Source organism: Amblyomma maculatum, chromosome 1 (assembly GCF_055883805.1).
Source record: "Amblyomma maculatum isolate TAMU_Amacu chromosome 1, ASM5588380v1, whole genome shotgun sequence".
In the NCBI taxonomy this organism is placed as follows: domain Eukaryota; kingdom Metazoa; phylum Arthropoda; class Arachnida; order Ixodida; family Ixodidae; genus Amblyomma; species Amblyomma maculatum.
Window position 1 is genome coordinate 104391005 of NC_139344.1, and position 14708 is coordinate 104405712.

General features: G+C 42.6%; 1 protein-coding gene across 1 annotated transcript in view; it reads left to right on the forward strand.

Moving 5' to 3' along the window:
* The window catches only part of LOC146203401 (serine/threonine-protein kinase 31-like), a 237328-nt gene that overhangs the window by 28085 nt on the left and 194535 nt on the right, over nucleotides 1-14708 (forward strand). The window contains exon 2 of the mRNA XM_084588737.1: nucleotides 189-238. Coding sequence (XP_084444863.1) covers nucleotides 189-238 — 50 coding nt within the window. The remainder of the gene's footprint in view (nucleotides 1-188; nucleotides 239-14708) is intronic.

Sequence of the window (14708 nt, forward strand, 5' to 3'; positions counted from 1 at the left end):
TTAAGTTGTGTTAGGCGGTGTGTATTATTACTTGGGCTTGTTAACAATTGATAGTTTCAGCAGTGTTCTTATTTAGTGTCTTATTTCTTATATTAGTTTCATGTTTTTCATTAGCAAAACACGGGACGAATTTGATAATGGTGCATGTGTTCAGTTTTGCTGATAACCTTGATTTTATTTAAATGCAGGTCATGTGAAAAAATGTCAAAAGCCGAGGCTTTTATGGCCGCCATTCAAGGTAATGAATTTTTATTATTATCCATGTTTATTGCTTACAGTATGTGTAGGTTTCATTTGCAGCAGCGGTAGCATCAGTATGCTTCTATGCAGTGTACCTTGCAATGCCATTATCCCTTTGGCTGTCGAATTATTTGGACCCCCCCCCCCCCCTAGTGTCGGAAGTTTTTGAAACGCTATTGGTTTAGTGCAGTACCGTACGGTAAAAGCAGTCAAAGGGCTAATGTATTTTTGGTCAATTCTGCCTACCCATGTGCACAGAATGTGTCTTGTGAAAACTCTCTTGTAGAACAATGTTCATTATCGTCTTGGTCTGTTCATTCCTCTTTGAGGAGGAGAGGAGGCATAGTATGGCCTCAGGTGAAAGTTAAAGGTTCGGTACTGTTCACATGGTATAGTGTGTCCATCGCACAACAGGCACATAAGCAGTGAGTGCTGAAAGTGGAGGTAACCTTGCATTGTATGCTATGACACTCCTGATGTTTGGTTTGTAGGCGGGGAAAGTCTGGAATGCAATGGCTAAACTAAAAGTATAACCTACATTTTCCTAGCAGCTACATAAAAGACAAGTATTTATCCAGTGTCTACTTATTTCATCTTCACTTCATCTAAACTAGTTTTTTCATGATAAAGAAAAGAAGTGGAGGAGGAACCATCTCCAGGTGTCTAGCAACCGGGAATTGTCAGGGAAATTTCATGCACTGGGCAAAATCGGGAAAATGTCAGGGAAAATGACACGTTATATTTTGCAGTGCATCTTCATTTTAAGGTGGCGCACAGCAAGTGTATTATTTATGCACTTTTTTTTTTTTGTGCTGGCGGCCGCGCTTACCACTTCCATGTCCACAATCACGAACTCGGTACTGGCGTCGCATTTCGCGCTTACGGCGAGGTGAAACTCTCGTTGGGTCGCTGACTTCCCTGACAGAACGAATTTTGTGCTGACCACTCAACGCTGTGCTCCGGCTGCGCTGTAGAGTAGTACGGGGCGGTGTCAACTCGAAGGCTATTGTGATCCGGGATGCGATTCGTGCGGTAATTTGAATTTTTGAACTCGAAACCCCAGAAGAAATTGATAATAACGTCGAAGAATTATACGAAAAAATTGAAACACTACAAAATAAATATAAAACGAAACTAAAAGACAGTAAGCATAAACTAAATTCATGGTGGTCAGTTGACCTCGAAGTAGAAAGGAAAAGAATAAGAGCCATGAGGAGAAGATATCAGAGAACAAAAGGTGAACTGAGGCAAATTTTAAAAAAAGAATACTATAGAGAACACACAGTGTATAATAATATGTTACAAGATGCGAAAGATAAAAGTTGGGACAGACTTTGTCAAAAAATTGAGAAAAACCCGTTTACACTCCCGTATAAAATAGCGAGAAAACAATTGAAAATTCCACTTCAGATTCAAAGTCTAGTAAAACCAGATGGACAACAAACAAACACTTTTACGGAAACAATTGAATACATTTTGGATGCTTTATTTGAAACAGGAAGAAACGAAAAGAACCAGACAGAAGATCACGCAGATGGAACGGATGACTTAGACTGCAACAATTTGATAGATGACAAAGAGTTCACTGCAACAGAGATAGAAGGTGTAATAAAAAACCTAAGAACTAATGTCACTCCAGGTCCTGACAAAATCAACACTACCTTCGTACAAACATTATATAAAACACAAAGCAAATACTTTAATAACCTATTTAATTCCTGCTTAAAGCTAGGATACTTTCCTAAGAAATGGAGAACGTCCAAAATTGTATTAATACCAAAAGGAGATTTCCAAAAAAGAATAGGAATAGAGAAATATCGCGCTATAGCAATAAATTCAATTCTAGGCAAAGTATTTGAAAAGCTGATTAAAGACAGAATTTATCATTACCTTCATAAAAATCACCTATTTGAAAAATACCAATACGGATTTAAACATAGAACATCAACCACAACAGCATTAAAGGAAATCAAAAAGAAAATAACTGAAGCAAAACTCGATCACCTCGGCATAGCAATAGTTTCTTTAGATATTAAAAACGCATTTAACTCTATCAGACCAACAATTGTAACAGGAAAGCTAAAATTACTGAAATGCTATAACAATTTAATAAAAGTAACTGATAGTATGTTAAGACAACGGAAAATCATATACGAAACCGAAACTGGAAACATAGAACGAGATTTAGATACAGGATCACCTCAGGGTTCTCCATTAAGTCCCCTTTATTGGAATTTAACTCTTAATGGTATATTCCATATACAAAAACCACCGGAAACACATCTGCAAGCTTTTGCAGATGACATTATTGTTACAATCAAATACAAATCAAGAAGAGACTTAGAAAAGAAAGCAAATGATATCTTAGAGAGAATACATGAGTATGGAACTACGCATTACTTGAAATTTAATCCGGAAAAATCAAAGGTACTCACAATAGGTAAAGATTATGGCACACATCCACCAAATATAAAAATGGATGCTGCAAAACTTAAAGTAGTAACGGAACTCAAAATATTGGGGGTAATATTTGACAGGAAAATGTCATTTTTACCACACTTAAAATATGTACAAGATAAAGTTCAAACCTTAACAAAAAATTTAAGTAGGTTCACAGGAGTGAGAAAAGGAATCAAAAAAGAGATATTACGGAAAATTTATTTACAAGCAATTGAGCGACAAATAGTATATGCATCCCCAGTTTGGTATGATGGGAGAGTTTATAACAAAAGGAAACTAGGCGTCATTCAAAGAATTCCATTAATTCTAATAACAAAGGCCTATCGAACAACTCCAAATGTAGCTCTTAATATACTAGCAGGAATTCCTCCCGTTACCTTAAAAATAGAACAAGAAAACGAACTATATTCAATCATGCAGAAGGAGAAACTGTTCAAATGGGAAACCATGGAAATAGCAAGTGAAGAAATAGTAGATAAGCATGATATATGGGAATATCACCCATCAGAAAGACCGAAATTTGAATTCCAAGAAGAAATTACTGAAACAGATATCAACATTTTTACAGATGGATCTCAAACTCAAAACAAAGATGCAGAAGGAAACGTAATGCAAGTAAAAAATGGTGCAGCATTCGTAGTATTTGATAAATCAGGGATAATGTTAGAGTACAAACAATTTAAACTCCCCAGTTATAGTAACAACTTTGTAGCAGAGACAGTTGCAATCAAAGAGGCAGTACAGTATATCAACAATAAAAAGGACGAAAAAACTTACCAAATAATAACAGATAGCCTTAGTACTCTAAAATCACTCAATAATCCAAATAGTAACAATCCTTTTGTTCAAGAAATAAAGCAACAATTACAAAAAAATAAAACATCAAAGATATTTTTGACATACATAAGAGGACATAGTGGAAATGAAGGTAACGACAAAGCAGACGAATTAGCAAAAGGAGCTTGGGATAAGGGGGATGAAATAGCTGTTCCCATCACAAAGCAATTCATCAAAAAACAACTTAAAAAAGAAATACTAGAAAAATGGAATATCATATGGAACAAAGATGGTAAAGGTACATATACTTATGATTGGATCAAAAATGTTAAACATATTCCGGGACATTTTCCAACTGACCACTACCAATCTCAAGCATTAACAGGACATGGTAGATTTCCATTTTATTTAGCCAGATTTAATATAAGCGATAACACCAGATGTTCATGTGGCAAAATACCTGCAAATTTTGATCATTATTTAGAAGACTGTTCACTGACAGAGGAACAAAGGAAAAAATTAGAGAAACTTGTAGGGAAAAATCCAGTGAAACGTAAACCAGAAATATTAAAAACAGAAAACAACATGAATGTTATCAACGAAATGGTAGAGATAATATTGGAAAAATCATATGATTAGGCACAGTTTTGGCACCAGAAGTTACCCCTGCGGCCTTTGGCGAGGGGCGAGCATGCTTCGGAGGTGGCAAAACCTATATAAACAACACAAACAACAGAACAACTATAGAACAATAAACAAACAACAAAAGACGTTACCGAAAGAAGTCAAAGATGACAAAGTCCGAAAACACAACGTAGAAGAGGAATGTTGTAATGAAACAACTGAACAGAAGCAAAGAGGAAAAGCACAAGATCAAGAAGAAAGAAAACAAGACAGAAGACGTGAAGATTGGGAAAAAGGCCGTCTTCGAAAGGGAAATACAAGATCAGAAGAAACAAGACAATGAAGAAAGAAGAAAAAGCCTTTTTTTTTTTTTTTTTTTCCTCTTATATTACTTGAATAAATGCCCGCTGATCCCTGTTCGTTCCCTTGGCCGTGGACGTTAGATGGTGCCACCTCACATTTCCTCCTCACAATCCCAATCTTTCCTACATTTATTTTAATTTATTTCCTTTTGACAATCTGTCATTTATTTATTTTTGTATCCTATTTTTCTCATCTTTCTCTCTACCCGCGATACATTAGTGGTGCGGGGAGTCTACTCCAATTAGACTCAACTACACTCTGTCGTCATCGGGCAGTGCGGTTGATGCTCCCTGCACATCTAACGAGTCTGGAATCGGCTGTAACGCAGGTCCCGATAGCACGCTTGTGGCCGGTGTCTTCTGATTTTTGTTCCACGCCCGTTTCTTAAGCCTTCCAAAGGCTCGTTGCGTGCACGATTGCAATCTACTGTTTTCCGGCATCTTGATCACAAGGAAAAACTCTGCACAAAGCGGTACATCAAGAAACACGAATGCAAACGCATATGCGCACAAAACGGCAGCCTCGGAATGGGAGTCTCGGAACGGCATGCTAAAGCGCGCCGCATGAGATGTAATCACATCATAAACGGTCCTCGGAGAACTGGCATGCGCAGCCAGTCCACTTGAGTGCAGCCATTTTGAGATGGCGCAAATTCCATCGCACAAAGAAAACAGTTTTAAACCAAGTCTAAGACTGCAGCAATCAGCCGGGTGCAACGCCCGCGCGCGCGGGAATTTCGAACAAGTTTTCTTTTTTCGGAGGCATTTCATGGCTGCCGTGACATTTTGAAAGATGATTTTATCGCGTTAATAATTTGATCAAAATAGCTCTTTGGGCTAGTTGGTTAATACTTTGCACATAAAAAGACCAGTGCAAAAGACGGGGATGAAGGAACACAAAACGACAGGATGAGAGTGCCCGTCCTGTTGCTTTGTGTTCCTTTGTCCCTGCGGTTTTTGCACTGGTCTTTTTATGTGTTAATAATTTGAGTGCAGGTGCCCAAAAAAGTAAACATTTCAAAAAAGAGTTTTTCTCAAAATCTATTTTTGACCACTTTCGACAGTTCTAAAGCTCAAGTCTCCCCTTAATTAACTCTACGACTGTCATATTTAAGATTTTTTTGCTACTGCAAGTCTTCAACTCATTTATTTTCCAGGTGATTGCGCATTTATCAACAACCTGAAACACACACACAATCTGAAAGTAGATGCAGCTTCCTTTAATAGCTATGGGCGCCTCCACTATTATGCACCTTGGGTGCCTCACATTGAGCACCCTATATCCTCCTGAGACCCGGCTATGGGGATTTGTCCAATATATTGGACACTAAGTAATCAGACAGTACTCCTATGCCAAGGCATTCATCCTCATAAAGCCCTGCAGTCCAATATATTGGACACCTGCTAGCGCCATCTATGCAACATAGATGAAAACGCATTGTTCAAATTCCCGCCAAAAATTTTCAAAAGGGCGACATTCAGCGGCGCGGCGTTTGATGGCACCTGTAGGCGAAGTAAGTCCTTTTTCTCGTATTTCTACCTGCTTTCAAAGCATATCTTTGATTTTATATTAAAGGTAATACAACAGCGAATGTGCAGAATAAGAAATTTAAACTGTTCAAGCGCTTACTTTTATTCATGCGTCCTTTGATTTCGCGTGTCCAATTTGTTGGACGCTGGGACTCAACCCGGTCATTTTGACCGCGCTTTTGCCACGGCCTTGTTATGAATAGCAGACGAGTATTGTTGTTATTTAGCGGCTTGCGGACAAAATCGCCTCTATTTGTTGTGTAGCAGACCGGCCTCGCATGTCTGATGAGACAGCTGACGCAAGTTTATAATTTTATAATTTATAATTTTAATTAAAAATTAAAATTTATAAATTATAGCATCATAAATTATAAATTTAAAACTTTATAATTTTATAATATAAAACAATGTTCTTTTGCACCAAATGCCCGCTCTTCTTCTGCATCACAAAGGACAGAAGATGTTTTGAAATTGCCCGCAGAAAGTGAAGAAGCAAGCGAAAGATTTTTTTTTTTTTTTTGAGCAGACGAAGGCTCGCTTTTACGTTCTTTTTCACCATTTTACCTTAGAGGTTAATAAAAAAAATTGCACACGAGTTTGAGAGCATTACCTGCGGCATGTAAATACATACGCGTTTGGTGAAAAAAGAACGGGTAGAATCCCAGTGTCCAATATATTGGACATCGCACTGAGCCGATACTATCAGGGCTATTCAAAAAACGTTTAACACTTTTCACCTTCATAACCATACTGACTTATTCTGAAAGTTAAAGAAAGATCTGTGCACCCAATGCATTCCCGGTCTCAGGAGGATATACTCCTGAATTTTGACCAGTCAAAATCGCCGTTCTTTGATACTTGGGGACTATAGAAAATTTCGTAACTGGTAGTATCAAAGAGCTCTGCTGAGACTGGCATCAGTGCGCTTTTAATTTTCAGTAAACTTGCGACGTTTTTACCGGCCATTAAAACTAATAGCAGCCTTTCACTATTGTAAATTGCAGAATGTGTATAATAAATAGCTTTTTGTTGGAAATTATTTGTCTATGCTCATTATCATGAGCAGCTACATTTTTGAATTTCTTCACTCATCAGGGAATGTTAACTGAAGTAGTCAGGGAAAACCTGGAAAAGTCAGGGATTTTGAAATTAGTGATTTGCTAGACTCCCTGATCTCTTGTTCTAGTCTGCTTTCTGGTCTGAACCTATGATAATAATGAACCTTCTGTAGCTGAATCATGAGGAGCCCATCAGGTCATTTTCCTGGCTTTGTGCTTTGTATCAAGGTGTGTATGGCTGTATTAAAGTGTGTGATTAGCATATCACATGATACAGGATTTTGGTAATGTTCAAGTTATGGCATGAGTCATGACTAATGAGTTTATTTATGGTGATTGATGCATATGGTAACCATTGTGTCCCGGATAGCAGTAAGTTGTATCATGAAGTACTAAGCATGACATTTGATATATGGTCATATGACAGCATGTCGTAACTATAGTGCCTAGAATATACTGGCTAGTGTGCCGAGGGCACGCGCTCACGTCGCCGCTGCGGTGATGCCTTCCCACTGCCACCGCGGGGTGGCGCTACCAATAGCTTAGGTGCCATCGCTCCGCGTTCGCGGCCTTGGCAGCATAGGTGGCATAGGTCCGGATAGTCAGGCGCTGTGCTTTTCACTGCGAAACTAGCTGTCTCTTGACGGTTTAAGCATACTTTTTGTTTAAAAACAGTCTTGGTGGAAGACAATCGTACCGTCCTAGTACTGTGCGGAGAAAATCATATGCTGAAAATGTGCTCGAGGAAGCGTTTAACAAATACCGTCGGGTCCAGTCTGCTATATTTTACTGTTTTATTTATTCTTCTGAACCGGAGAAGGTCTTGAGCAGAACACAATATTGACTGCCTGCCAATCCAGCGTGACAAGAAATTTGAAACAATCACGTAAAGTTGCCACGTTGGTTGCAATACTTTGTTTTGATTAAACGATCGAGTCCAGGTCGGGTTCAACATTGCTGCTGTGAAATATTACGATGGCGACTTTATTTGATCTGGAGCCAGTCGATTGCGATCCACGCATCGCGGTCGCGGGTGTAGGCTATCGTATGCATCTTCCTTCTGAGTGAGCGCTCAGTCAGCTCATATTCCAGGTGGTTAGCCCAAGTTATGGCAACTATTCTTAATTGCGATATAACCTGGAACGGACCGACGACAACTGTCATTGCCCATGTGACACAGGTATCAGAAAATACCCTTAATATTTTTACACTGTTCATTAACCCAACTTTGAATTTTGTTTACTCTTGGTTCTTTTCTTATGGTTCATGGTATATCGACGCCACAGTCAAGTGCTATGGCCGGACGTCAACACAGGCCTCATGCTTTCGGATAGGTTACGCCGACGTTTCTGCAATTCAGTCATCCTTATTGCTAAGGTGATATATATCAGGTTGCTGAAATTTCATAGCATCATATATATGCTACAGAAAAGCAGGGAAATCTTGCTGTTTAGTAACATGGCACGTGCATGTTTTCAAAGATCACATGCGACAGTAAACATAAGCAATTTGAATCGGACTCTTCGGTTTTTGTTCTTACTCTTTATTTATGTGTTTTATTAGGAAGTCACTTGTTGCTTCATACATAAATGATTATTATGCGGTGTAACCCCGCCAGGGTGGTGCAGGGTACGGCGCGCGTCTACTGTTCCCAAGGATGCGGGATCGAATCATGCCCTCGGCGGCTGCTTTTCGATGGGGGCGAAAAGCAAGGCGCCCATGTGCTGTGTGATGTCAGTGCACGTTAAAGAACCCCAGTTGGTCGAAATTTCCGGAGTCCTCCGCTACGGCGTCTCTCATAGCCTGAATCGCTTTGGGATGTTAAACCCCACAAACCAAACAAAACCATTATTATGCGGTGTGCTTCCTCTTGTAACAGAAGGAAAGGCAAGAAACAAAAGTGGTGATTGTATCATTGACTCTTTTTTTTTTACAAATTCTACAATACAGTAAAATTTGAGCAAAAAGGCGCTGCAACAATAAACAAATAAAAATGTAGAAATCCACTGCTAAAGGTTTTGAACAAAGGCCACACATGACACCGCAATAATTTTAAAGTAGCCTAGAGACCAATGTTGGGTGGTATTTTTTTTCTTGCTAATGATGCGCAAGATATTACTGTATAAGTATCTCTGCGTAGTTTTTTGCCTACCACCGCTAAGTAATTTATAATTTATTTTACTTTCTTCACCAGTTTCGGCTTCGCTTTCAGCAGCCAAGCGGTTGTTGTACGGTCACAATCAAGTCTATAGGTCACGCGCGGGATTAAAAGAAGCTTCAACTGCAGACTCACTTAGCACCTCATTTTGCGCATTCATTAGATCCGCTTGCTTCTGCGCTGCAGCCAGTTTTCTCTGCTCTTCTCAGAGTGCGAGAAATGTTGCTGCATTTTTTTGGCTGGTTGCATGCTTTTTTTTTTCTCTTCCTGCTCATTTCTGTGTAAGCCTCTGCTGGTACTTGCATTAAGCGCAGCTATTTCAGAGTCGACGATCAGGCGACACTTTTCTGCAAAATACATTCCCAATGAATGATATGTGTTTTCCTCAATCAGGTTTCAGGCCACATCCAGAACAAAGACCTTCCAGTTCACTTAGCTCTTCAGCTTTATCTGTTGTTGTAATGTACGTGAAAAGTTACCATTTTTTTATGTACAGAGTGGCAAAGTTGTTTTTTTTTCCGCTCGATAACGCACATAGGCTACAGAGCCAGCAGGTGCTTCGGTTAATTTGGTCCAAGTTGCAGGGATGGAAATTGAGTCAAACGGATGCTGAGGTTCAAAGCTGCATACCTGCTGCTGCGGGCATGAGTTCTCATGAGTTCTCGCTTGGCTCTTCTGCTGCTTCCGGCTCCTCGGAAGCAAATTGTCAAACATCCTTGACGGTCCATGGCTGTCGTCTGCACTAGCCGGCCGTACCAGCACTGCACTTTTGTCATTTAGCGGCCGGTTGGTCACAGAGGTCCCTCACCTTACTTTTCGATGACTTCTTAGGCAGAAGAGGGTTCGGATAATGCTCGAATACCGTTGACACGACTTCGGGCTTAAGGCATGGTCTATCTCTATAGCTTGTTGGCGATGCCGATCACCGTCACTTTGAACATTCTTGCGATGTAGCTCTCCTCAAAATGTTTTTTGCAGACAACACACGTTGGAGGAGTCAACTTAGCGTTCAATCTTTTAATCAACCGCTTCCACTTGCAAGCTGCGCAGGGTCTGATGGCATACCGAACATAGAAAACTAGTCCTGATCCGACCGGTAGCCACTCCGACAGAGCGGCACGAAACATGTCTTTTCTCTGCCCTGATGCTTTATTTTTGGCATCATTAGTCAGTGAAAATTTAATTCCCTCTGATGCATGCAAGGAACAGAACGACTAAAACAAAAGAACAGCTTTGACGCGTCCAAAGCGCTTCGAACCACTGAAGGCATGGCCAGCGCAACTGCGGCAAATCAAGGGCGCGCTGGCGGCCGATGCCATCGACGGCATCATTATAATGAGCAGCGCCCCTGGCGGCCAAAGCTGGGAGGCATCGTCGGCGCGGCCACCTCCTCCCATTGGGAGACCCCTCCGCACGGCACACTAGCAAGTACAGTCAAACTCGGTTATAACGAACTGCGTAATTCAACGCAATTTGTTCGCTATATAAAGTATTTCGCTATAACCAAACCCGTTTATAACGAACTTCAGTGCCAAATTCGTTATACACGATGTCCAGACAGCGCAGCGAAAACGCACTAACTAAAGAAAAACCGTGCCGCTCACCATGAATCTACAAAAGAAATTTATTGCAGATAAATGCTCACTTATTTGCAGTAGGCAGGGATCTTCGCCTGAACACTGCATTTAACTCCATCAGCGAGAATCGCACTTTCCACACGCGACATCATTTCCACAAACTCCAGTCCGCTTCCCTGTATTCCGGAGCAGTATCGGCGCAGTAGATCGGTAGCAGCGAGGGCTTCGTGCAACGTCGGGCAAGGGCGATCGTCCTCCGGCGGCGGCTCCTCGGTCTCCTCGTTCGCACCAGATGCCAGCATGTCGGCAACAATTTCCGAGTCCAACGGGCTCGCTGTCACGGCTACGTTGTTGTCAACAGTGAGAAAATCCTCCAGGGCAACTTCTTTGGGCACAGCGTCCGGAACATCAGCGAGTTCTTCCCACAGCGTGGCAACATCGCTGTCATCTTGCACAGTGCGCGCTTCACTAGCAGCTTCTGCATCCTCTCGACATAGTCCAGCATGGTGGAAGCAGTTGCGGATTGTGGATTGTGTCACATCTTGCCAGGCACGGTTAATCATTTCTATTGCGGCCAGCAAATTAATCTTGAGCTCGTCGTTAACCCGCAATTTCACCAACAGCCGCTCAACGACGCGTTTCCTGTAGCCCAGCTTGAAAGCGCGGATGATCCCCTGATCGAGGGGCTGCAAAACCGCTGTTGCGTTCGGTGGCAGGAAACAAAGCTCGATGTTCTTGAGCGTGACGCCGCAGTGGTGCGCAGAACAGTTATCGAGGAGGAGGCAAATCTTTCGCCCGCTCGTTGCAAGTTCCTCGTCCCAGCCACGCAGCCACGCTTCGAACAACGTTCTGGTCATCCAGGCCTTAGAATTTGAGTTGTATGTGACTGGGAGTGAAGTGCATCCTCGCAGGCACATAGGAGACTTGAACTTGCCTATGACAAGCGGCCGCAGCTTTGATGAACCGTCCATGTTTGTCGTGAGAAGAACGGTGACTCGGGCCTTATTCAATTTGCCGCCATGGCACTTCTCATTCTTTAGCGCCAAGGTTCTGCTCGGCAGCAGTTGCCAAAACAAGGCAGTCTCGTCGGTGTTAAAAATATTGCACGGTTCGTATCTCTCCGTGACAGCACGCCACACGTCTTGCACCCACTTTTCAGCACTCTCAGCGTCCACTGCTTGGCTTTCACCTGCAACCACCTTCCCGGTGATGGAGTAGCGGTCTTTAAATCGTTGGAGCCAACCACTGCCCGCTGTAAACCCCTCGACGTCCAGGACGAAGGCAAAATCTTTTGCCTTCTGTTGTAGCATGGGGCCAGAGACCGGCAGATTTCGCGCGCGAACGTCCAAGAACCATTGGTACAGCGCTTTCTCTACTTGGTCGTAAGCCGGCTTGCGGTGGCGAAAGCCGTCACCATTTGGTCGTTCCTGTGCATTGCCTCTGATGGCCGACTGGTTTTTCAAAATGGTGCTTAACGTGCTCCGCGGAATTTTGAAATGCGCGGCAACGTCAGACTTTTTTTCGCCGCGGCCAACGCGGCGAATTATCTCCAGCTTGTCGGAAAGTGGTAGGGCACGCCGCTGCTTCGTCGTCATCTTGCAGGATGTAGCGCCGGAATGCAAGCCAGCAGCAACGTAGGCACGTCCGGAATTGTGAGGATAGCAGCAGCACGACTTGCAAACGCGAACAAAGAAAGCTCCGAGGATGCGGGAAAGTTCGCCACTGACGCGTTCGTTGTTCGGAGGCTGCCTTCCCTTCGCCCAAACTTGAAACCAGTTCTGGCCGGTGTTGCTTCTTTCTCGAAGCACAATAGGTCCGGAGCTGCTCGAACGTCTTTGATAACATGGTAGGCAGCTGCCGAATAGGAGCGCTGCAAAGAGAGGCTGGCCGATGGCGTGGATTTTAAAGGCTACTCACACTACTCCGGGCGACGGCCGCGCATGCGTACAGGAGGGTCCCTCGTGGAAGCTGCTGTAGAGAGCCCCTCCTGCGTTTTACGGAAGCGTGGCATTGGCGCAGAAGCAGCAGAAGCACCCTAGCGGGCGGGTGATGACGTATGCGCTGTGTGAGACCTTGGGGAACGGAGCCGTCGCCAATCCCCCTCCCATCTGACAACGGCATGCGCTAGAAGTATTGCGGCCCGGCAACGTGGGCTGCCCGGAGAGAACTCGGAGCCGGCACAAAGGCCCGCCTGTTGGCAGGCGTTTGGCGACCGATCGCGTGCGCTGAGTTCGCTATATCCGATGTGTAGTTCGTTATAAAAAATACATTTTATATGCATAATGCTAGCGGAAATTCGAGTGTTCGATATAAAACATAATTCGCTCTATCCGAGTTCGTTATATTCGGGTTTGACTGTATATTCTAGGCACTATACCAGGACTGAGGCTATAGACAAGCGTCAGCCCGTGACGTCAGTGGAGATGCGGCGGCGCTGACGACAGCAGTGACTTTCGCGGTGTAGGCAAAAGCATAGGCCGTCTGCTTTAGATGCGCAGCGTTTGTTGTGTTTTCGAGCTTAATTCCCGATATTCCTGCAAGCTGTGGTGCGTTTGGTTGTGCCACAAGACACAAAAAAGAAGATGGCACCTGTTTTCACTTGTTTCTTGCGGTCGGAGTAAGATGAGAGCGAATGGCAGAGGCGTTGAGCGCGACAATTGTAGACCCTTCGGCGACGGATCACCTTGGCAGCTAACGTCCGTCGCACTTCTGCACTGAAACTTGATCAGTTCGTTTGCAATTCTTAATTGTCGTGATTGCTTTTCGGCCACACGTTGAATAGCGCAATAACACATGCCTGCAGCTCGTGCACGTTTTTGTGTATATACTACCAGGCTATAAGAATAAGTTTAGACGTGATATTCCGTGTGCATATGATATATGACCTTGATCGAAGTTAGGGAAACCGCGCTGTGAGTTCCATTCACCTGCAGTTCTGCCCGTGCGCATTTTCGTACAGAAAAGAACTCAAAAGCTGCTGCGAAGGCAACTGCAGTTACCTTGAGCGGTCACTCCAGTGCGATATTGCTGAAACAGGCCCAGGGTTGGGAAGTAGCTTTTCTGTTTTCACTTTCCTGAATTTCAACGAGTGACTCTTCATCAATGATCTTAGAAATCAAATTAAAATCGTTAGGATCCGGACAAAGTCAAGCACGCTATTTCTCAGAGTATTAAATTTTCTTTTTGAAGATCATTAAGATCATAATGAACGAATTAAGCAGGTACAACCAGCTCTGATCGAGCAAGATACTTAAGTATGGTATACACGGGACGTTGAGTTTTATGTCCCAAAGTGGAATTGGCTTTGAGGGATGAAAAATAAGTAGAATAAGGTGATGCACATTTGAATTAAAAATTTTCCAATATAATAAATAATGCTCAGGAGATCGCGAAATATCCGATGCAAGCGATCGTGGACATCGTGAAGAACACTGAATTTGCGCTCATAGCAAAAAAAAAAAAAAAGAATAGAGCATTCTTACGGGTCAATTTATGTATATATTAACCTGCAAATGACCTTAGCTATGTCTGTGCGATTAAACAGACGTCAAACATTTTTTTACTGAGCAGGATTAAACAAGTTGCAGTATCACTAGGTGAATGTTACAATTAAGAACTAGAAGATTTAGTTCTTCTTATTCAGCAACATTTTATGACAAGTTGCAGGTACAGTGAGCTAGAAAAATGATTTCTACTTCAGTATAGTTGCCGGTAATGTTGCTCTTTAGAGTGAAGGTGCTTGGAGCAGCAGAAAACGTACCTTTTAAAATAGTCGTCATATGAAAAACACACTTCCGCTCATTCATATTACCGTCCTTGCATGCTCTAACAGTAGGCCCGGAAGTTTTTCTTAGACATTGCATTTCTCGTTTTCATTTAATTTTGTCAGTCACTACAGTATAACATTACTACAGTCGCTCAC